Source organism: Vombatus ursinus, unplaced genomic scaffold (assembly GCF_900497805.2).
Source record: "Vombatus ursinus unplaced genomic scaffold, bare-nosed wombat genome assembly UNPS02014601.1, whole genome shotgun sequence".
Lineage (NCBI taxonomy): Eukaryota > Metazoa > Chordata > Mammalia > Diprotodontia > Vombatidae > Vombatus > Vombatus ursinus.
This window is the reverse complement of record NW_020954379.1, coordinates 319818-342926: the sequence shown is the minus strand read 5'-3', so window position 1 is coordinate 342926 and position 23109 is coordinate 319818. Positions and strand designations below refer to the sequence as shown.

General features: G+C 37.5%; 1 protein-coding gene across 3 annotated transcripts in view; it reads left to right on the top strand.

Moving 5' to 3' along the window:
* LOC114042576 (scavenger receptor cysteine-rich domain-containing protein SCART1-like) overlaps positions 1 to 23109 on the top strand; it is a 53071-nt gene that overhangs the window by 17158 nt on the left and 12804 nt on the right. For all 3 annotated transcript variants that reach the window (XM_027861261.1, XM_027861260.1, XM_027861259.1), the window contains exons 5-7: positions 15742 to 16047; positions 22269 to 22577; positions 22654 to 22968. In XM_027861261.1, coding sequence (XP_027717062.1) covers positions 15742 to 16047; positions 22269 to 22577; positions 22654 to 22968 — 930 coding nt within the window. The remainder of the gene's footprint in view (positions 1 to 15741; positions 16048 to 22268; positions 22578 to 22653; positions 22969 to 23109) is intronic.

Here is a 23109-nt window from a genome sequence, read left to right as displayed (position 1 = left end):
CTGGTTTAGATCTCAAAGTTCCCAGATTATTCTTACTTATTATAAATTAGTACAATTGCTTATATTTGTTCTCCATTTTTGAAACTTCAGTTTATATATTGTTTGCTGCTTCTGTTCTTACCTAAATCCTTTACCTGGTATAAGAATCTTTTGAAATGTTAAGGTCCAACCATAAAATGAGCTCTCCCGCCTTTTAAAATTATCAGACAGATATCTTAATAAAGGAAAAATAACTTCACTTACTTTTACCACTATCCTGTACAATTTTTTGTGTAAAAATCCAAATTTGAGATCTTATTACCAAAACATGCTTAAAGCTTGGATTTTCATGATAGATACCTTTTGGAAGCCAATCATATACATCTGTATATAATTCTTAAAGGAATCAGTCTAATCCTGTTGCTTTTCTCAAAATTTGCTATTCTTTTTAATTAGACAGCTATCATATTACATCTTTGTCTTATTACTTTGCCTAATCATTTCCTCCTTAGGAGGATGTTACCCCTATATTATTATTATTTGGCCACGAATGTAAGTTAAAATTGTAAGCTATTCATACTTGCATACTATTATGGTAACTCAGAGATGTTCCAGTTTCCATCTATTATTTAATAAATTTAGTATTGTACTTACAGAATTTCTTGATTACAGAAATTTGCTATAAAAGAAAAAGAGGGACAATGTCATATATCATAACAGAAGGAAAGAATTCCCTTAGCTCCGTTTGATTCCAGGCACGAATCATATCTGATAGCCAATCATGTAGTCATTTGATGTTAGAAGCAGGGCTCAAGATTAATCAGGTGGGGAATTTTCCTTTTCAGAAAGGAAATAGCACAATTGGGAAATAGAGTCAGGAAGATTCTACCTATGCTGTATCCAAGGTCCTCCTCAAAATTCTTCCCAGGCACAGACATCCACCTTTATCAGTTCTCAGCCTATAGCACATGCCATTCTACTATTGGCTTCATGACAATTCAGATAATTGTCCCTGTAATCAAAGCTCAAAACAATAGTAAATTGCTGTCACATAAAGTCACATATTCTAGATAGTAAGAATTTATCTCACACTGGTAACAGTAAGAGATTGATCACAGAAAAATACTACTGCTCTCGTAATTCCTTTAAACAATGGGAACATCTTAAGGTGAACCTTGAGCAGTTTGCATAAATTTCTGTGCATGTTCTAATTCCAGATTAAAAGTAATATTAGATTTCTCATTAAATTTACACAAAAGAACTCATAAGTTACTACTCTTCACTAACATGACTGTCTGTACTGGAATCCTATTTTTTAAAACAAAACAAAGAGGTTCCTGACTAACCTTACAAGTTGATGGATTCATGTCCTTGTTCACAAGCTTGTTTATTCTTCTCTAATTGTACTCACTCTGGAAGAATGAGATACTTCAGGATTTGAATCTTATACATATAAGTTCAAACACTAATTTAACTCTTGGTGAGGCCGTGGAATGACTACAGATTCAGATCAAAACAGCAAGATCTCTTCTGTTTTACAAGTCATTACAATAACTTAGCTATAAATTATCTTGCAAATGAAAATTTAGTAGGCTTTCAAAAAAAATCAAACAAGACATTTCTTCTAAAAGTATTTCCCTTCTTTAAAAACAGTTTAAAATTTATTCCGATGTTAAGAAGAATAATCACTAAACTTTTATGAAGAACATTAGTTGGAAACTTTTAAAATGTTAGATATCTCTCTTTTCCACCTTAAAGTAAAAATAAACCTTTAAAATTGGAATTCATTAAAACTAAGTTGGTGTAAGATGTCCTTAAGTAACATAAATAAACTCCCAAAGTATTATAACAAACTAAATTCCTAGTTATTACAGAATTTCTAGATATCACAAAGTTCCTTAGTCAAAAGGTGTTTGCAATGGAAAAGAAATTCAGTTTTTATAATGCATGAAGAATATAACCGATTAAATTAGCCTTATCACAATAACAAATATTATCAAGCATTTAAAAAATATTTACTCAGTATCTTTCAGGCTTGAAAATCACAGCCCTATATTTGCCTCCAGGATTCTCATTTACTCAGGAATTCCACAACACAGGAAACTTTTGCACAGAACTGATAAGAATTTTAGGTGAAACTTCCTCTTACATATAGATAAAACTTGGAAGTTTATTCTAACCCATTTATTCTCCTTTATTTTTTTTTTGGAGGGGGGTACTATTCTTGATCTAACATCTCTAGATCATAGGAGAAATTGCTTTTTCAACAACATAGCTGATACAATTTGTTTAACAGATTACACCACATAAGAAAATTCAGAAATATAATTGTGCCGTAAGCAATTATCATGTATTTAAAACTTGAAACAGAACTAATTAATTACTGTCAGGTGACCTTAATTAGCAGGATGAGCAAATCAGATTTGGATTCATAATCACTAATGGTAACATTTTAATTTCTAAGGCCCAATACTCTTAGCACTTTAAAGGAAAAGATTATTATCCATAAATTCACACATTTTTTATATGGGAGAATACCTAATTAATTCCAAAACAGTGCATATCAATAAGTTGTTCACAATAAAATATGTTTGTACCACAGGACACACAATATAAACAGGTATTACTTGCACAACAGTAATAAATTTTGAAAGAACCCATTATCAATTTGGATGAATGCACTTCCAAATCACTTTGCACAGAGAATGTTATTATTAGTATGTTGAAGCTATAACTTTAAACCACCATATATTTTTATAATAGTCAAGATTTCAAATGAAAAATCTGCTATTATAGTAAATAGCAGTATTATTATTACTTATATTATTATTTGCTTATAACCAAATATACCTCATTAAATATTAACAGTTTTCAAATTATCTCATTTTTATTACATCCTTTCAAAAGACCAATCCATATGCACTATTTCTAAATCACAATGATCTTTCAAATTTTAAAACTAAGAGAGTTTTAGAAATACAATACAATTTAAAAATATAGTAATAACACAAACAATAAATTTCAGATGGCATAAATTGCATTTCTAGATTATCACATGTAGAAATTATTGATCTTATTACTTTTGGCATTTAAAAACCACTTCAAAGTTATCAGGTATGGGACAACTACATTAAATTAGAGAAATAATAATAATGTTGTCTAACATATGCCACTATGTTAAGCACTTTACAATCATTATATCATTTTGATCCCATAACAACAACCATTATTATTTTTCCCTTTACAAATCAGGAAATAGAGCAAACAGAGATAAAATAACTTGCCATAAATTAGAAAGTTAACACATTTCTGCAACTGGAACAGAGAAGTATGGGGCTTACCAAGAGCAGAAGTTGGCTTTTCACTTCATAATGCTATTGCCAGACCTTACAAGGGTTTGGAATGATACCAGGGCATTCCCAGTGGTGATAATTCTTGGTGGCAGGGCTTAGGGAATCCTATCGTAGTTTCAACCTGTCCACATCTTTCCCCCCACAGTTGCAGAATTTACTGAAACTGGTGCCATTTGCAGCTGCTGGGGCTGGGTGGGCAGAATGTATTGAACCTGGGTGTTACTCCCAGGCCTTGCCTAGAGGGGTGGGCTGCAAGGTGCCCAGGGGCACAGGGCTGTTAGGACCACTGCTAGTTTGTGATAGCTGCCTTTCCCCTCCTTTTGCCAGATGGGGAAGGCTGATTTAAGTTTTCCCTACAATTCGTCAGAATTCTCTTCTCTTTCACAATCCCCATATTGAGATACTTATCTCTGGGGAGGTAGTGGGGAATGAGGAATCAGGATCGGGAGGAGGTGTTTTATCAGAGGGTGAGCTCCTAGAATTACCCCCATTCTCAGGAGTTTTTTCCAACAATATCAAAATGATCAATTTCCAAACTTCTTAATGATTAATCTCAACATCTCCAGAATCTGCTAAGATGTCTTTAGCTGTTTCTAACTTTTTATTGTAGGTCTAGGCTGGCCAGGCCTGAAACCACAAGAAAAGGAGTATTACAGGTTTGTTGTTTCCTAGCTGCAGCCCTTAGAAGTCTCTGGCTGCATTTAAAATCTTATAAGGTACAGCACACATGATACAGATACAGAGACATACACTGACAGACAAATTGACAGAACAAATACAATACAAACATAGTGTGCACTCAATGATAGAGAGGGAGTTAGAGGCTTGTTAGAAAATGTCCAATACGAATTGACTATTTATTATTATTCTGAGGGAGGTGGGTTGGGGAATTTTGCAAGGATCCAAGACCTGATAGGGCAATTGGATTTTGTGAGCCTTCCTCAAAGGTTGGACATTTAAAGGGGCAAGTCCCAATGAAGTTAAGTTCGGGGATCTGAGTCCCCGTCAGGACCATAGCCTTTAAGGGAAAGGGAAGGGGATTATTCAGAGCCTGAGAAAGAGTGCTGAAGTGACTTTGCGAGCCTTAAGGGAAGAGGCTTCTGCTTTTCCTTTTCCCTCAGCCATCTCAGCAACCCAACAATGAATACATTCCCACTCCTGGCTAGATGTTTTGTTGACGTGTAAGCTTAACTTGGTTTTAAGATAAAGTAACTTTGACCAGTCAAAAGAACCCCTATTGTGGCCAACATAATTTGGGGTTCTCTTTAGTTAACTGACATCAGCGCTGGCAAATATTTGTAATCACCAGATTGGCAATGGCTTGACATACAAGAGGGGGTGGTCTTGTTAGCTGGATTTCTAGTTTTAGTTTCTGACTGAACCATAGCTAATTTCTCCAGATTGATATCTACCAGAGGGGACCTAAATGATACAGTAACCTGAGTTTCTAAACTTCGATTTGATCCCCAACCCCATAGCTAGCTTAGAGGGAATTTTTTCAGACTTCAACCAAACTAGTGGGAGGTCCATGGAAGCTAGGAATAGGACAACTTACCCGACCCCGTCAAAGTTAAAGCTCCAGGAAAACTGGATCCTGAGGCTCCCAAACCACTAGCGTTGCTGGGGTGGGGTGTTGTTTCCACCTACTCCTTCAGTTCCATCTCAGTCATGGCACCATTACTGTCAACCTGAAAGTTGGTTAAAGAGACAAGAAGCTAGGTGATAAGTAAACCCGCATTGTTTATTCCCTTAAGTTAGCGACATGTAGCCAGAGCTTTAACTCTGATTGAATCAAGCAATTTTAGGAGGATGTTTAAACCCTTGACTCAGGATGTCTGTGTTACTCAAAAAATATAGCTTCCATATGTTTTTTTTTTTTTTAACATGTAGCATGGGAAAGGAAGTTTCTTAGTTGAATAGGTTGTAAATACAATAAAATAGGAGGATGTCAAAGTGTCAATTGAAACTATAGATCCAGGATATCTGTGTTTGCCCTACATAACATATGCCCATAGGATGCTAAGATAAGAAAAGTCCCACTATTTAAGAGAGTGTCTGGTCCCAGGTATCCTGTACTTAGTGATCACAAACAAGAAGAATGATGGTCAGTTTCATCTGGTCCTGTAGTTGCCGACACAGGAAGGGGCATTTTTAGTTCACTCAGAGAGAAAAAAAATTAATTCAGGTTTTTGACCCTTATTGGGGCTCAATTGATCCTAAATGATTATTATGGGGTATGTGACTTGGGTCACCCAAGTCTTGGTCAAAGAGACATCAATTTCCCTATCACCACTCTTGACAAAAGGGAGAATCAACACTTCCCCAGACCTTCTGAGCAAACACAGTGATCAAGAATACACCCATTAGCCCAAAACTTAGAATTTCTTTTACTGACTGATTAGATCTTGGCCTGGGTAGATCTTTTAAGAAAAATTTCCCACACGGTTGGTTTCTGGACAAGGAAGTAGAAAAGGGGAAAAACCTTGGTCCTGATTCAATAATTAGTTATTAAATACAAAAGATAAATATTCATTTCTCACGCCCCCATAGTATAGACTACAGAAGCTAACAAGAGGCAGCAAATGAGAAGCAGCCTTGGAGGCAGGAAAACCTGGTTTCAAGTTTTGTCTTTGATGCTTAATAGTAGAACGATCATGGGTTAATCACTTAATCCTTTAGTGTCCTGGGAAATGCTGACTATATATAAGGTACAGCCATGGTGAAGATGTACCCTCTGAAGGAAGCTGAGCTGGTCCTGATGAGATTGGGATCTGAACCTGTAAAAGGAAAGAACCACGTCTTTGGAATCTGGACCCCAAAAAGGAAAATCACCTGGATTTTCCCACATAGCTTAGATCCCTGATGTTTGCCTGATGCATCTCCCATCCCAGTAATCAGTTCAACTGTCCTTTCATTGCAGGGAAGGGGGAGTGGAGGGGGGCCCCACCTAGCCCAACCCTCAGTTTTCTGTTAACTTCAACCTAGCTCAACCCTTCATTCTCTGTTACCTCCAGACCACCTCAGGCTACTTCCCACTCCTTAATCCCATCCAAATCTTCCCACAATCTTTTTCCTTATAAAAACATCAATCTTATCCCTATCAAATGAGCAGACTCACTAGCAATCTCTCTTACCCCAACAGGTGTTTTAATAAACTCTCTACTTGGACTGAAAGGAGGCTTGAGTGGTCAAATTCTTTTGAGGCAAACCTGCACCCTTTGCCCTTTAGGAATGCCATTTTGGGGTTCCTAAAACCCCTAAACTATAACAGTCCCACTGATGGAATCTTAGGTCCAAACTCCCCCAATATAATGCAATGCCTTCTGTGGAGTGGGCATCCACTAAATAGAAACTAATTAAGTATGCTTTGCACATTTTAGAAGGTTAAAAAATATTCATTGGGAATAATTGTTGAGTGAATGAAATGGCTTTCCAAGTAAGTTCAGAGAATCAATCGCTTGATCAATCAAAAAAGCATTTATTAGGTTGTTTCCCATCTAGGTGTTATATTAGATGCTTGGGATACAAAGAAAGGTTAAAATATTTCCTAGCCTTCCAGGATTCATATTCTGTTGGGGGAGATGTGTAAATCAAGTGTAATTACATCCTTTTCTTGTGAGTACTGGTCTGAGCAAAGTGTATGTATGCCCATTTCCAAGTATTGTTAAGAAAACCAACTTTGTTATTCCTGATAATTCTAGGCAAGAACATTAGGAGTGATAATAATGATAGCTAGCAATTATAAAGAGGTTTGCAAAAGGTTTCCTGTCTCCACCTGCAATTGGTGCAAGGATTAAAGAATAGAAACAAAGTCAGACTCTTGCTTTTTAAATTTACAAAAAATATTCTTTTTTTTTCACATTAGTGATGTTGTAAGTAAGAATTAGAACTAATAGGAGGAACCACCAGAAAGAGGAAACAAAACACAACAAAAGAAAAAAAAATAGCAAATAGTATGCTTCAATCAGCATTCAAACTCCATAGTTCTTTGGATGTGGATAGCATTTTCCACCACGAGGCTTTTGGAGATGTCTTAGATCCCTGTATTTCTGAGAAGGATTAAGTCTATCAATATTAGTCATCACATAATGTGGCTGTTACTGTGTACAACTTTCTTCTGGTTCTGCTCACTTCACTCAGCATCAGAGCATACAAGTCTTTCCTGGTTTTTCTGAAGTCAGCTTGTTCATCATTTCTTATAGCACAATAGTATTCCATTACATTCATATATCACATTCACAGTTATGATTACTATCTGTGCCTTTCTCTCCATCCTTCCCCTCCTTTATGCTTCTCTTTCTCCTTTCTCCTTTTCCCTCCTTACTAACGTTTTTCTTTTGACCACCGCCTCCCTCAGTCCCACCTCCCTTCTATTATCCCCCTCCCTTTCCTTCCCCTTTACCCTTACTACTTCTTCCCTCCTTTCTATCCTCCCTCCCTTTTCTTTCCCTTTTCCCCTCCTACTGCCTATAGGGCATGTTAGATTTCTGTTAGTAACTGATTATATTATTTTCTTCTTGAGCCAAATCTGATGAGAGTAAGGTTCAGACAATACTCATCTCCCTCCCTTCTTTCCCTCTGTTGTAATAGGTTTTTGTGCCTTTTCCTGTGATGTAATTTACCCTTGTCTGCCTCCTCCTTTCCTTTTCTCTCAGTACATTTTCTTATTTAGATCAGATTAATCTACTTACTTGGATCCATTTAACACACTTGATTGGATTTTTTTTCATCATTACATCAAAGTCAATTTATACCCACCCCCTTTATGTATACCCCTTTAACATGGTGTAATAACAATACTGTTCTCAAGGGTTACAACTTGTAGGGATGTAAACAGTTTGCCCTTATTAATAATATGTTGTTTCTTTCTGTCCCATTTACCTTTTTATGTCTCTCTTGAGTCTAATATTTGAAGATCAAATTTTCTGTTGAGCTCTGGTTTTTTTATCAGGAAGGTATGAAAGTCCCCTATTTCATTAAATATCCATCTCCTCACCTGAAAGATTATGCTCATTTTCACTGGGTAGTTGATCCTTGGTTGTAATCCAAGCTTCTTTGTCTTAGGGAATATCATATTCCATGCCTTATGGTCTTTTAATGTAGAAGCTGCAAGGTCCTGACTGTGGTTCCATGATATTTAAATTGTTTCTTTCTGACTGCTTGCAGTATTTTCTCTTTGATCCGGTAATTTTGGAATTTGGCTACTATATTCCTTGGTGTTTTCAATTTGGGATGTCTTTCAGGACGTGATCAGTTCTAGGACCTCAGGGCAGTTTTCTTTTATGATTTCCTGAAAGATACTGTCCAGGCTCTTTTTTCATCATGATTTTCAGTACTGCAATTTTCCAATACTGGCAGTTGGAGGCTGTAGGGTTCTGGCAGCGCACCTGGTGTTGGACTGGAATCAGCAACACTGAAACTCTAGGAGTAGGATTGGGTAGTGTGGTTCCTAGAGATTTCTTGCTCACCCGGGCCTTTCTTTCCTTTTGCTTTCTTCACCTCTTTTCAGATGGATGTTGTAGGGTGTTTATCCACCTGGCCCCCCTTGGAGCTCTGCTTCCCTTAGTTTTGCTGAGGCACTGGGAGAGCCAGTTGCTGTAAAATGCTCAGGCACCTGGTGGTTTTCTGAGCTGATTTCCACCTGCTCCCCCGCCCTCACTGAGGCACTTGGGGGTCCAGGTGTTGGTATTTGCCTGCTCCACCACCTGGGCTTCAGGATCTCCTCCTGGTATGCTGAGGTGGGCTCTCCACTAGCTTGCTGGGATGTCTCCTGTTCTGTACTGCTCTCCTTTCCCCAGGGTAAGAGGGGTCTTTCCCGTTAATCCCTCAAGCTACCTGGGCTACTGGACTGCTGCACCCCATCTTTCTGCTGGTTCAGCTGTTCCAGGGTTTTTCTTGGGGTGATATTTTCTGGGCTTTTAGAGGTTAATAAGGGAGGGTAAGAGTGACTCACCTCTTATTCCGCCATCTTGGCTCCCGGAAGTGGAAGTCTCCAAAAATATTCTTTATATATGTATTTAAAGTGGGACAGAAATCTGTTGATGTTTTCTTCTCCCTTCTCTGCCTTCTTTTAGCTAACATGACATAGAGTTTTGGTTTTTTCTAAACCCTTTATAAATATAGCTATTCCTTTCCACACTGAGGTTTCTGTATATTTCAGGTTGGCATAAGAAATTACCCCCATTGTGCTGGTGACTGTACTTCCATCACTCCTGCCTCCTACCACTAGGGGTGTAGGTCTGCACTTCTTCCTCCTCCTCCTCCAGAGCACTTTTAACTTTTGTATTTATTTTGTATTTTAAATTTCTTTTTCATACACTATTTTTCACTTAACATTGATCTCTATATAGCCTATAACCAAATACTTGATCCAAATTTTACAAGAAGGTATCATAAATACTCCATAAAAGAAAAAGAAAAAAAAATTAGATTTCTTCTCTGGTATGAAGAGATGGCCAAAAATTTCTATGTGGATTTTCCAGATTGGGGGTGGGGGGGGGTGCTGCCTCTACCTCCACCCCCACGATGCAATGTGGAAGGGATAGCTGTATCTCATTTTGCCCTCACAACTACCCACAGAGGTAGGTGCTATTATTATTCCCATCTTACAAATGAGGAAACTGAAGGTGATAGAATTAAATGATTTGCTCAATGTCACGTAGTGAGTAAGCACCTAAAGCAGGATTTGAATTCAAATCTTCCTGACCCCAGGTCTATTGTTCTATGCACTTTGCCACATGTGTTAGTGTGTAAATTAAAATATGCCTAGGGCTAAGTACTATATTTTTAAACTCCTTTGTTAATCCTGCCTACAATCAGACTGCCCAGAACAACAAAGGTCCAATCCTTTTGTTTTGACAACTTTACTACTGACATTCATCAGGCACTTCCCTAGAGCTCACTTGATATTTAGGTTAGGGTTAATAAGTTCCTTTTATTTCTCATGCCCAGATACCTAATGTCAAGGCTATGCATATCTTTTAGCTTCACTTGCTACAAACCTGGAGAGAGCTAGTCCCTTTATTCCCGCATTTCTGTTGCTACCCCAAGCTCGCTGTCTGTCTTACACTTTCTTCATCTTTTATAACATTTTGGCCTTTTCTTTTCCCTTATTTTCCCTTTCCCACACTTCCCATGCTAGGAAAGATGAATGGGTAGAATCGGCAGTGATCCAATTCCTATATCTGTTGGAGATACAGGCTGTTGAATTATATTTTGTTCTTCTAGGGCCACGGGAATGCCTGCATAGATTTTCCCTGTCTCTGAACCTACAAAAAGTTTTCTCACCTCTCTTTTCCTATATTGGCTTCTACAAGTTGGTTTACATCAAACATACAAACTGATACAGGTGTGCCGACGTTTAAAACCTGGATAAATATAAATTTAGACTTACAACATCAATAAGTTAGGGTTTGATTATTTGCTTTACTAAATGTTCTGTGCTTTATGAAAGCATTTGCCATAAGATTCCTCTGAATAGAATGATTCTCATAATGCATTTAAAATATGCTTCAGTTTTCCAAAATCCATTCTATGCATATCTTTGCAGTGACATGCCTATTGCATAGATTAAGGTATACCTGTGTTTTGGAAATATAGCAATGAACAATCTCATTTTGAAACATGCTTAGTTCTGTTTGCCCCAATCCAGAAATCATTCTCTGATGCTTAGGGGAGGGCATAATTCCTGTAAGCCTGTAGTGCCCCAACTAGAGTAGATGATTAATAAGAGCAATTTGTCCAGTGGCATTGCATCAGATTGTATGTTATACTTCCTATCTATTATGAACCCCACTTTATTACCAAGTCTGTTCTAAGAAAGAGACAAATGAGATTAGGGTGCATGTGTCTATGGTTTAATTTCTCTCAAACTGGCTTGACATGCACTGCATGGGAGTTCAGCCCAAAACTGGGCCCTCCCCAGGGGAGCCAGTTCAGAACTGGCTCAATTTGGGATTTGGGGGTACAAGGTTATATACCTTTGGAAGAGTAGGTGTTCCCAAGGGTGTCAATCAACCGTGATTGGTCTACATATTAGGAGGTGGGTTATATTAAAATGAGGTGTTGGATGTGTGACTTAGGTCCGTTAGCCTACAGGGGCCAATAATACCCACTGTCGAAGGAAATACCAGCCCCAGCTTGGAAATCTATCTCCATCTGAATCTGAGTAGGATGAAATCAATTCAGGCCTGGGTTGGAGTTTGATCAAGATAAGAAGATTCAATGCAATCTCATTATCTGTAATGTATTTCTGAAGAACTTTGGACAGAAGGCTGGCAGTGGGGTGGGGTGGGGTAGGAGCTCTGAGTCTCCAAAACACAGATTACCTGGAGAAATCATTTTTCACAATCCCTCATCTGATTCTAAAGAGAGGTGTAACCTTCTCAATGAATCACTAACTGATATGGTCAATACTTCATCAAGGGGTTTTGGGGACTTATAACAATATAGGAGAGGGGAGAGAGAAATTGATTGTCACATTGATAAATCAAGGAGGCAGTCCTCTTAGTAAGTAAATAGCAAAAGGAAAAAGTAAACAATAAATTGTCCATTTAAGGGGCTCAGAAGTCTCATCTCATACAGCTGTCTGCAGGGGCACATCATCTGATGAAGTTTTCTGGTCTAAGTTCTGTTCAAGCAGTGTCCGGCAGACTGTCTTCTTGCAGAGATCCTCTTTCTTGTGTCCACTCTCCTACAAGATTGATCTTAACACAATTTTAAATTACTTTGCCAATAACCGGATCAAATAATGAAAGTTAACTCAACTGTTGTGTCTCTATTATTATAAAATCAAAAGTGGAACCTTGACCAATTGTCATGTTTAAGAAGCTCAAATTCGAAAAAAAGTAACAAAAAAATAGAACCCAGTTTTTATACTTTGCATTAATTCTAGTTTTTATATTTTGCCTTTATATTTTGCATTAATTCATTATTCATTCCCCTATCAGGAGGATGAGATTCCACTAAGGAATTAATAACAGACTCCAATACATTTATAAATACATTGAGTAATCAATTTTAAAACGGTACATATCAAGTAATAAAACACATCCAACTTCCGGTCATGTACAAATAAATAACCCTTAATTAAAGTGGATGCTTCTTTTAAGGCATTTACAAGATATACCACAAGTCATTCTTTTAATATTAACTAATTGTAACAAACTGAATCAGGTGTGATATTAACCAAGTGACAGAATAATATCCTGGTTTCATAAGTCCTTGACCTAATTATTCCCATACCATTATGAGGAATTGAAGGAACCTAACTTATACAAAAATATATACTAGTAACAGATGTCAAGGTTAAATACTTAATACTAAAATTCTAGGCCAAAAAGCTTAATCTTATACTTGCATCATACTATAGTAACCTCAGATGTTCCTGCATCAATCTATTATTTAATAGATTTAATATTGTGCTTACAAAACTTTTTGATTTTAGAAATTTGCCATAAAAGAACAGGAACATAACTTAACTAAGGAACAGTGTTTCCCTAACTTCATGGTAATTCCAAGAAAAAGTGATGCAGATGGCCAGCTGCATTGAGCCAGGCTTAAAGTCTGCCAGGTGGGATATTCATATTGGGGAAATTGAGTCAGGAGAATCCTCTCTCAGCTCTTGCAGAAATTGTTTTCTCAACTTTCCCATGAAAACACCCTCTGCAGTTCACAGAGACCCCCATAGGGTTGTTGGCACCATGGATCAGTGACTCAATAGCATTCTTTGATAACCACACCTGGAATCAGACTCAGAATAAGTCAGTTCATGGTCCCATAAGGTCTTGAATAGCAAGTTCCAATAATCAGTTTCAGATATGTGACTATAATCTCACATTTGTTAGGGAACATCTTTAAAGTGAGACTTAAGTAGTTTGCATGCATTCCTATACATGTTCTAGTTCCTGATTAAATAATAACATAAAATACGTCAGGAATTGAATCTTATGCATATGATAAGTTTAAACACTAACATAATTGTCATCATTGTCAAATTATTGCTGCAACAAATTAGCTTGCAAATGGAGATATAGTAGGCCTTATAAAAATCACACAAAAGATTTTGCAAAACATTTCTTCATAAAAGTATTTCCCTTTCTTAAAAACAGCTTACAATTTATCCCGTTCTATAACTAACTAAATTAATTACAAGGACATTCTATAAGGTCCTTTCTTTACATAATTACCAAGTTTCTTTTCACAAAAATACTTTTGTAAATACTTGATTTGAACAATAACTCCAAATAACTTAGTTAACAATCTTAATTTTCATAAATGAGAACTAAATAATTTTAGCTGAAACTTCCTTTTAAATATAGACAAAACTTGGAAGTTTATGATTTCTTAAATTATAGTACTTCAAAATGGTCAGAGAATGACCTAATAGCTCCCTAAACCATTCATTTTTCTTTTTCTCTGACAGTACAATTCTTAATCTAACAACATCTAGATTATAAGAGAAATTGCTTTTCTAACAACATAGGTGATAAAATTATTTGCCAAATTGCACAATTTAGAAATGTAATAATGCCCTATGCTTTGTAATGTATTTAAAATTTAAAACAACCCATTTTCAATTTAGGTAAATGCATTTCTAAATCTCCTGTTAGAATCTGGGGGAAGTTAATGCCTAGCAATTTGCAAATCAAGAGAGCTGTATTTCTCCCACACCCTTCACAAACAGTTTTTTATAATGTTAATGCTTAAAAGACAGAAAAAACCCTTATTTTTGCAGTTTTAAACACATTTCCATGATATCAGATAAATTGGCAGAAGGGGGTGCAAAGACAGTTTTCTAGGTTGAATTTAAAGATAAAGTACAAACTTTAGCTTTGGGATCTGATTAAACCTGAATTCAAACCCTCATCTTTCCCTCCCTAACCCTTGCTATTTGGGCTGTCTGCTCTAGATCCTTATCAGTAAAATGACTGCTTCCTGCACCTTCCGCTAACTTCTGACAGAGTCTCTCCCTACTTTTTGATTCCATTACTCATTATCTAACTTTATTCTGGTATCCCAACTTGACCGGTGTTGGGACTCCCCCCCCCCCCAAAAAATCTTAATCTCCCATTGAAAGCCTAAGGTGGGAGTTCTTTCCCAATGTTCTCTCTCTAATTAAAGACCTTAGAAGTTCCTTAGAAGTTTTTTTTTCCTGGATGAATTTTAAATCCTTCACCACAAACAAGAAACAATTTACAAACACACAAAGAGAAAGAAACAGCTTGACAAGGCAAAGTGCACATGAATCTAATTTTATTCTGAGTTATCCTTTAGTTCCACATCCTTCTAAAAGCAATCAGTTTAGATTACAATACAATTTACTGCTCAAAATTCAGAGTTGTCACATGCCAATTTACTCTGATTGACTTCTAGCCAATTACAAAGGATATCCTTCCAAGAAGACCTGTCTGGATCTCTTCCCCTAGAGCCACTTGGAGAAAAAAGAAAATGGACTGCAACCTAAAATGAGAAGTCATAGATAAAGAGCAGGGATTTTTGGGGATAAGACTTACCCACACTTCAGGGCTGGAACTTCAGGAGAAAGTCCTGTGGATACCCAGTCCCAACTCTGTTGGGGTAAAAAAAGTTTACCCCAAAAATCTTAATCCAAATCCAAGTCATGACAACATTAATGTGAACCCCAATTTATTACCAAGTCTGTTCTAAGAAAGAGACAAACAAGATTAGGATATGTGTGTCCACAGTTTAATTTCTCTCAAGCTGGCTTGACATTCATTGCATGGGAGCTCAGTCCAAAACTGGAACCCCCACTAAGGGGGCCCGTTCAGAACTGGCTCAATTTGGGATTTGGGAGTACAGGGTCATATACCTTTGGAAGAGTAGGTGTTACCAAGGGGTGCCAATCAACCATGATTGGTCTACATACTTAGGAGGTGGGTTATATTAAAATGAGGTGTTGGGTACATGACTTATGTCACTTAGTGCACAGGGGCCAATATCATCCACCATCAAAAGAAACATCACCCTCAGTCTTGTAAATCTGTCTCCATCTAAACCTGAGTAGGATAAAATCAATTCACTCATGGGTTGAAGTTTGACCAAGATAAGAAGATTCAATGCAATCTCATTATTTGTAATGTGTTTCTGAAGAACTTTGGACAGAAGGCTGGTGGGGGGAGGTGGAACTCTGAGTCTCCAAGAGACTGGAGATATCATTTTTCACAATATTTAATGTCTACTGCCTTTGGATTATAAACCCAGAGGACAGCAAATATGTCTATGCCATTTTGCTTAGTGTGTATCTGGCATGTTTTCTGTGGTTAGTAGGTATTGATACTTCACCATATCAGAAATGCAATCCTTTGCTGAAGTTCAATCAGCTGTCGGCATCTCTTGTCACTTGTGACTAGGATCCCCTCATGAGAATCCCCATTTTTTGTTTTCCCAGAATACAGGCTGGTGAATGGCAGCAACAGATGTTCAGGAAGAGTGGAATTCCAGACACCTGGGTCCTGGGCTCCTCTCTGTGCCACTCACTGGGATTTGCAAGATGCCAATGTCCTCTGCCATCAGCTCGATTGTGGCCATGCCATAGCAGCCCCAGGAGGAGGCTACTTTGGGGAAGGAGATGGTTGGATTTTGCCTGATGAATTTCATTGCATAGGGACAGAGTCCCACTTATGGAACTGCCCAGTGAGCACACTGGGGGCATCCAAGTGTGCCCTGGGGAATGTGGCTGGGGCCATCTGCTCAGGTGAGTGCCAACACAGAGACAGAGACAGAGACAGAGACAGACAGATGGGATTGTTGATAGGGGAAATTGACAAGGCTTATTAGGGGTGAGATCAGCAAACTGGCTTCTATAGGTAAGTGAAGGGATAGTGATGTGTGGTCCAAAGAACACTGGATTTGAAGTCAGAAAACGAGGTCTGAATTTTGACTTTATTACCTGTGTGACCATGGGCAAATCTTCCCTAATCAAAGAGATTAAGAGTTGGAAGGTGATTCCTCAATTGATAAATGGTCAGAGGACATGAATAGGCAGTTTTCAGATGAAGGAACTAAAGTTATCTATAATTATATGAAAAAATGCTTTAAATCACTATTGAGTAGAGAAACGCGAATCAAAACAACTCTTAGGTACTACATCACACCTATCAGATTGGCTAATATGACAAAACAGGAAAATTGGTAATGCTGGAGAAGATATGGGAAAATTGAAACTCTAATGCATTATTGGTGGAGTTGTGAACTGATCCAACCATTCTGGAGAGCAATTTGGAACTGTGCCCAAAGAGCTATAAAAATGTGCATACCCTTTGACTCAGCAATACCATTTCTAGGTCTGTATCCCAAAGAGATCATAAAAACAGGAAAAGGACTCATATGTACAAAAATATATATAGTAACTCTCTTTGTGGTGGCCAAGAATTGGAAATTGAGGGGATGCCCATCAATTGGGGAATAGCTAAATAAGTTTTGGTACATGAATGTAATGGAATAATATTGTACTATAAGAAATGATGATCAGGCGGACTTCAGAAAACCCTGGAAGGTCTTATATGAATTGATGCTGAGTGAAGTGAGTAGAACCAGGAGAACATTGTACACAGTAACAGCCACGTTGTGTGATGACTAATATTGACAGACTTAGCTCTTCTCAGCAATGGAAGGATCTAAGACAACTCCGAAAGACTCATGATGGAAGATGCTGTCCACATCCAGAGAAAGAACTTTGGAGTCTGAATGCAGATTGAAGCATACTATTTGCAATCTCTCTTACTCTCTCTGTCTCTCTCTCTCATTTGTTCTGATTCTTCTTTGCAACATGACTAATTTGAAAATATGTATAATAACAATGTATATGATTGCATGCCATCTTGGGGAAGAGGGAGGTGGAGAAAACTTAAAACTCAAAAGCTTATGGAAGTAAATTTTGAAAACTAAAAATAGGTAAACTAATTTAAAAAGTAAAAAAAAAGTTGGCGTGAAAAATACATTAAAAAAGAAAAGCAAAAAAAAAAAAAGTTGGAAGTACCATCTCAGTGGCCATCTCATCTAAAACATACTAGACAAACATTATAGCTTAGCTACAATAAACCTCTGTTTGTATATTTCTAGTGGGAGATGGGAGGAAGGACATACTACCTCACAGGATAGCCCCATGCCTTTAGGGATAGTTCTAATTATTAGGAAGCTTTTTCTTCTCTTTTAAATTTGTACCCATAATTCCTTCACCACTGCTCCTAATTCCGCCCTCTGGTACCTCAAAGAGGGGGAGACAACTTGTAAAAAAACTAGGTACCAACAAGAAACATATGTGTTAATAGGAGGTAATATACACATATACATACATGCATATTATATATACATACACATACATAAACATATGCAAATATATTTATATATACTATATATTTCCCTATTAGAATATGACCCTCTTGCTGGCAGAGACTGTTTTCCCCCCTTTTTATATCCTCAGCACTTAGCACAGTGCCTGGCTAATAAATAATAAATAAATAATAAATATAGTCAGCCCTTAAGAAATGCTTGTTAACTGAAAAAGAGGAATCCAGAGCCTTTTCCCATAAGACAGCCTTTAAATAATTGAAAATTATTGCCATGTCTCCCTTGAGCCTTCCTTTCTGCAGGCTAACCATCTTTCTTTAACTTCTTCAACTGAGCCTTATATGGTATGGATTCTAGTATCTTTGCCATCCTGTTCATCCTTCTCTTTAGGCTCATCAACTTATTGATGTTCTTTCTAAAAGGTGTCACCCAGAACTGAACACTCCAGACATAGGGGATAATGGCTGAGTACAGTGGGATTATGATTTCCTTATTCCTGGAGGCTTCTCTGAATGCAGCCCAAGGTTATGGCTTAAAAAATTTGGCTGTCTAATTATATTGTTGAGTTATTTTGAGTTTTTGATTTACTTAGACTCTTACGTTTTTTCCCCCAATTTTTTAAAACATTTTTATTTAAAGTTTTGAATGATAAATTCTATCCCTCCCTCTCTCTCTCCTTCCTTCCCCTCCCCTCCCCACTCCCTGAGATAGTAAGGAATCAGATATAAGCAATACATGTGCAATTGTGTAAAACATTTCCATATTAGTCATTTTGTGTGAGAAAACTCAAAGAAAAAAATGAAATAAAGTGAAAAATGGCATGCTTCAGTCTCTATTCAATTAACATCAGTTCTTTCTCTGGAGGTGGATAGTATGCTTCATCATTAGTCATTGGGGATCATTGTATTGCTGAGAATAGCTAAGTCATTCACAATTCTTCATCAAACAATATTGCTGATACTGTATACAACATTCTCCTGGTTCTGTTCACTTCCCTATGCATCAGTTCATGTCAGTCTTTCCAGGATTTTCTGAAATCACCCTGCTTGTCATTTCTTATAGCACAATAATATTCCATTACAATCATATACCACAGCTTGGTTAGCCATTCCCCAAGTGATGGGCATCCTTTTGATTTCCAATTCTTAGCCACCATAAAAAGAGCTGCTATAATATTTTTGCACAAATAGGTCCTTCCCCCTTTTTTTGGATCTCTTTGGGATATTGACCTAGCAGCATTATTGCTGGGTCAAAAGGGTATGCAATTTTATAGCCCTTTAGGCGTAGTTCCAAATTGCTCTCCAGAATGGTTGGATCATTTCACAACTCTACCAATAGTGCATCAGTGTCCCAGTTTTCCCACAACCCCTCCGGTATCCAACATTTTACTTTTTACTTTTTTCTTGTTATCATATTAGCCATTTTGATAAGTATGAGGTGGTACCTCAGAGTTGTTTTAATTTATATACCTCTGATCAATAGTGATTTAGATCCTTTATTCATATGACTATAGATAACTTCAATTTCTTCATCTGAAAACTGCCTGTTCGTATCCTTTAACCATTTATCAATTGGGGAATAACTTGTATTTTTATGAATTTGAGTTAACTCTCTATATATTTGAGAAATGAGGCCTTTATCAGGGACACTTGTTGCAAATTTCCCCTCACCCAGTTTTCTGCTTTCCTTATAATTTTGGTTGCATTGGTTTTGTTTGTGCAAAAACTTATTAATTTTATGTCATCAAAGTGATCCATTTTACATTTTGTAATGCTCTCTATGTCTTCTTTGATTCTAAATTTTTCCCTTATCCATCAATCTGACAGATAAACTTTTCCATGCTTTCTTAATTTACTTATAGTTTCACCCTTTATATGTAAATCATGTACCCATTTTGACCTTATCTTGGTATATGGTATGAAATGTTATCTATACCTAGTTTCTGTCACACTGTTTTCTAGTTTTCCAGCAGTTTTTGTCAACTTCTGTGCAATAATTCCTCCTCACTTTTGTATTTGTGGGATCAAATTTTTGAACCCAGGTGTAATTCTTTACATGTATCAGAAGGATCCAAAAACAAGTTCAGAAGGAGACACAAATAAGACAATTTTGTTATTGTACCATTAAATTTAATATATATTTAAAAAACCCCTAAAACTATGTAACAGAATTCTAGTTTAATAGACAATACTCTTGTTCTTTGTATGTTAAAATATTTGAGCTTATGTAGATTATTAAATTCATGATGAAATTAGAAATAGAAATACCTTACACATATTAAATTTCATCTCATTGGATTTGGTCCAATATTCTGGCCTCTCAAGGTCCTCACTCTCTCTTACATTTTGCTAACTTCTCCTTCCAGTTTTGTGTTATGTATAAAGTTAATAACCATGCCATCTATGCTTTTATTCAAGATATTGTTAAAAAATGTTATACAGCTCAGAGTCAAGCACTATTAGGAATCTGGTTCGTACCATCTAGGATTCTATAAAATATTTTCTTTTCTCCTCTTTTTATTTAATAATAGTATTACACTACATTTGTACCCCACAATTTGTTCAGCTATTTCTAAATTGTCTGGGTCAATCTAAGTTATTCCTTTAGATTCTTGTTATTTGTTTTTTCTCCCCTTATTAGAATGTTGGAATCATGTCATTATATGCTCTTTCCAATTACTCTGATATATTTACTTTTTTAGATTTTTCTCAACTCTTGTGTTTATATTTCAAAGTTGCTACTCAGCTCTGGTCTTTGTATCAGAAGTATTTGTAAATCCTCTATTCCATTAAAGATCCATCACTTCCTCCTTGTATCATTATATTTAACTTTTGAGGGTAAGTTATTCTTGATTGTAAGTCTATCTCTTTTGTAATATTGTATTTCATGTCTTCCTCTCATTTATAGCTGCCAGATCTTGTATAATCCTGACCATAGTTCTTTGGTACATGAATCATTTCTTTCTGGATACTTATAGTGTGTGTGTGTGTGTGTGTGTGTGTGTGTTTATGTATGTGTGTTTTGGTAGAAGCTCTGGATTTTGGCTATGACATTCCTGGGATCTTTCCTTTGGGAGTTTCTTTCAGCAGATGATTAATGCATTCTTTTCATCATTAAAACCACTGATTCTAACAGATCTGGGCAGTTTTTATGTATGATTTCTTGAAATATAGTCCAGCCTTTAAAAAAATTCATTGAGAAATTGAGAAAGTCCAGTGATTCTTAAATGATCTCTCCTTGACTTCCTTTTCCATGTCAGTTGTTGTGATGTCATATATTTTATAGCTTCTTCTATTTTTCAATATTTTGTTTTTTTTTTGCTGTCTAATGAAGTCATTGATTTCTGTTTGGTCTATTTTAGTTTTTATTTGAGTAAAGTTTACCTCTTTTTCTATTATGTTATTTATTCTCCCTTTATTTAATTTTTTTATTTCTTAATTCTTTTCTTCTAGGTATCATACTGTCCTTGTGAAAAATATTATTTCTTTTGAGTTTCTGCTTGTAGTTACTTTATTCTTTTTGAAGATCTCTAGATTTGGTACTGGTTTGTATTTTCTTTGATTTATTTGTCTCTCCAGCTTTCCTTCTTGAACTGGGGCTTTGTGCCAAGGCTCAGGCTCTGTCTGTTGCTGTGTTTTGCATGGGGTGATGAGTCCTGATAGTCTTTCCCTGGGTTCATGTATTGAACTCTATCTCCTGGGATTAAGTCCTTCTAGATTTTTGAGTTTCAGAACACTAGATCTTCAGTACTTTCTGTGGCATCTCAGGACAGAATATTGGTGACCTCACAGTCCTTGAGGCCTTGGGTGTCCAGGTCTGTGGCCTGTAGTAAAGTGCTGGTTTTTTGCCTAATGCTTGTCCCTGAGACTTCTACAGTCCCTACCCTGGGGCTGACAACCATGGGACTTTCTCAGGAGGAGCCCTCCACTCTTGCTTCTGGACAGAGAACCTTGGAGGCTGCATAGGTCCCCGGTCAATCTCTGGTTGGATTTGTAGGTTATACTGTGCTGGCATTGATTTTTTGATAGCCTTTTTTCCTATTTTCTATGGGCTTCTGGCTGATCTCTTATACGGTTATGGAGTGGGAAATATCACTCTAGTTTTTCACTGAATTTCTTGATTATTATTTGGTATGATGTGAATTTCAGGCTTTTGCTGGAGTAGGGATGTGGGAGGGGGTGGTCTGCTTCTTGCTCAAGTGATATCTTGACTGGATGTCACTCTCTGCCTCCATCCTCACCCCTCACCCCAGTGCTCTTTCTACCACCTTGGCTATATTTGGTTATCATAATCCTTGTCTAACAAAGTTCATTGACACTGAGGTCAAGACTCCCTGGATGGCCTGTGACTATATGAGTATCACAAAAAGGAGAAATTATCCAAAGGAGCTTATTCTTCAATGTGATCTTTGTCTCTTCTATTTTGTCTCCAATTAATTTTGTTCTCATTTATTACCTTCTCTACTCAAAACCTCTCATGATCCTTGGCAGACTCAGTATCTTCAGTCAAAACCAGTTAATTTGCTTCTTATTCCCTGGGGTGTGTCTCCATTCCACTCAAACCCAGATAACAGATGGAAACTCTTTTAAATGTTTGCTTCTTTTTTCCCCCTCTCCCTGAACTTAGATTTTCTCCGTTTGAAGGATGGACAGAGCCGATGTGATGGAAAAGTGGAGATTTTTCTGCATGGAGTTTGGGGCCCAGTTCTGGATGGTGCTTGGGACCTTAATGGTGCCCAGGTGTTGTGTAGACAGCTCCAATGTGGAAAGGCAGAGAGAGTCTATACCTCTCTTACCTCAGGCCCAGGGGTGGGCTCTGTGGGTTTGAGCAGTATGAAGTGCATGGGCAATGAGACCCAGCTGGGCCAGTGTAACATGTCCACGTCTGCCTTGGCTCCAGTGGGGATCACTCAGGAAGTTGGTGTCATCTGCTCAGGTGAGTATCTGCCAAGTCTTTCAGAATCCTTCCTGGCCTCTCATTTTCATGTTTAATGATGAACCTTGTCCCTCAGGGAGCAAAAGGATCCGCCTGGTGAATGGCACTGGCCGCTGTGCTGGGCGAGTGGAGATCTACCACAATGGCACCTGGGGCACAGTATGTGATGATGCCTGGGACCTCTCTGATGCCAGTGTGGTCTGCAGACAGCTGGGCTGTGGTGTGGCCCTCAGTGCCATGGGATCTGCTCACTATGGGGCAGGGGCTGGGCCCATCTGGCTGGATGAGCTAAGTTGCTCTGGCAATGAGTCTGAGCTCTGGCAGTGCCCATTCCAAGGCTGGGGCCAGCATGACTGCAGACATAAGGAAGATGCTGGCATTCTCTGCTCAGGTCAGTCCTTTGGCTCTGACTAGAGTCGCTTCATCTTCAACTATTCCATTCCTTCTTTGACTACTCCTTTCGAGGATTGTAAAATCTCCCTTCTCTCAATATCGCAAGAAGAGGGCACTGGAGCAGTTTGTCATTTCCTTC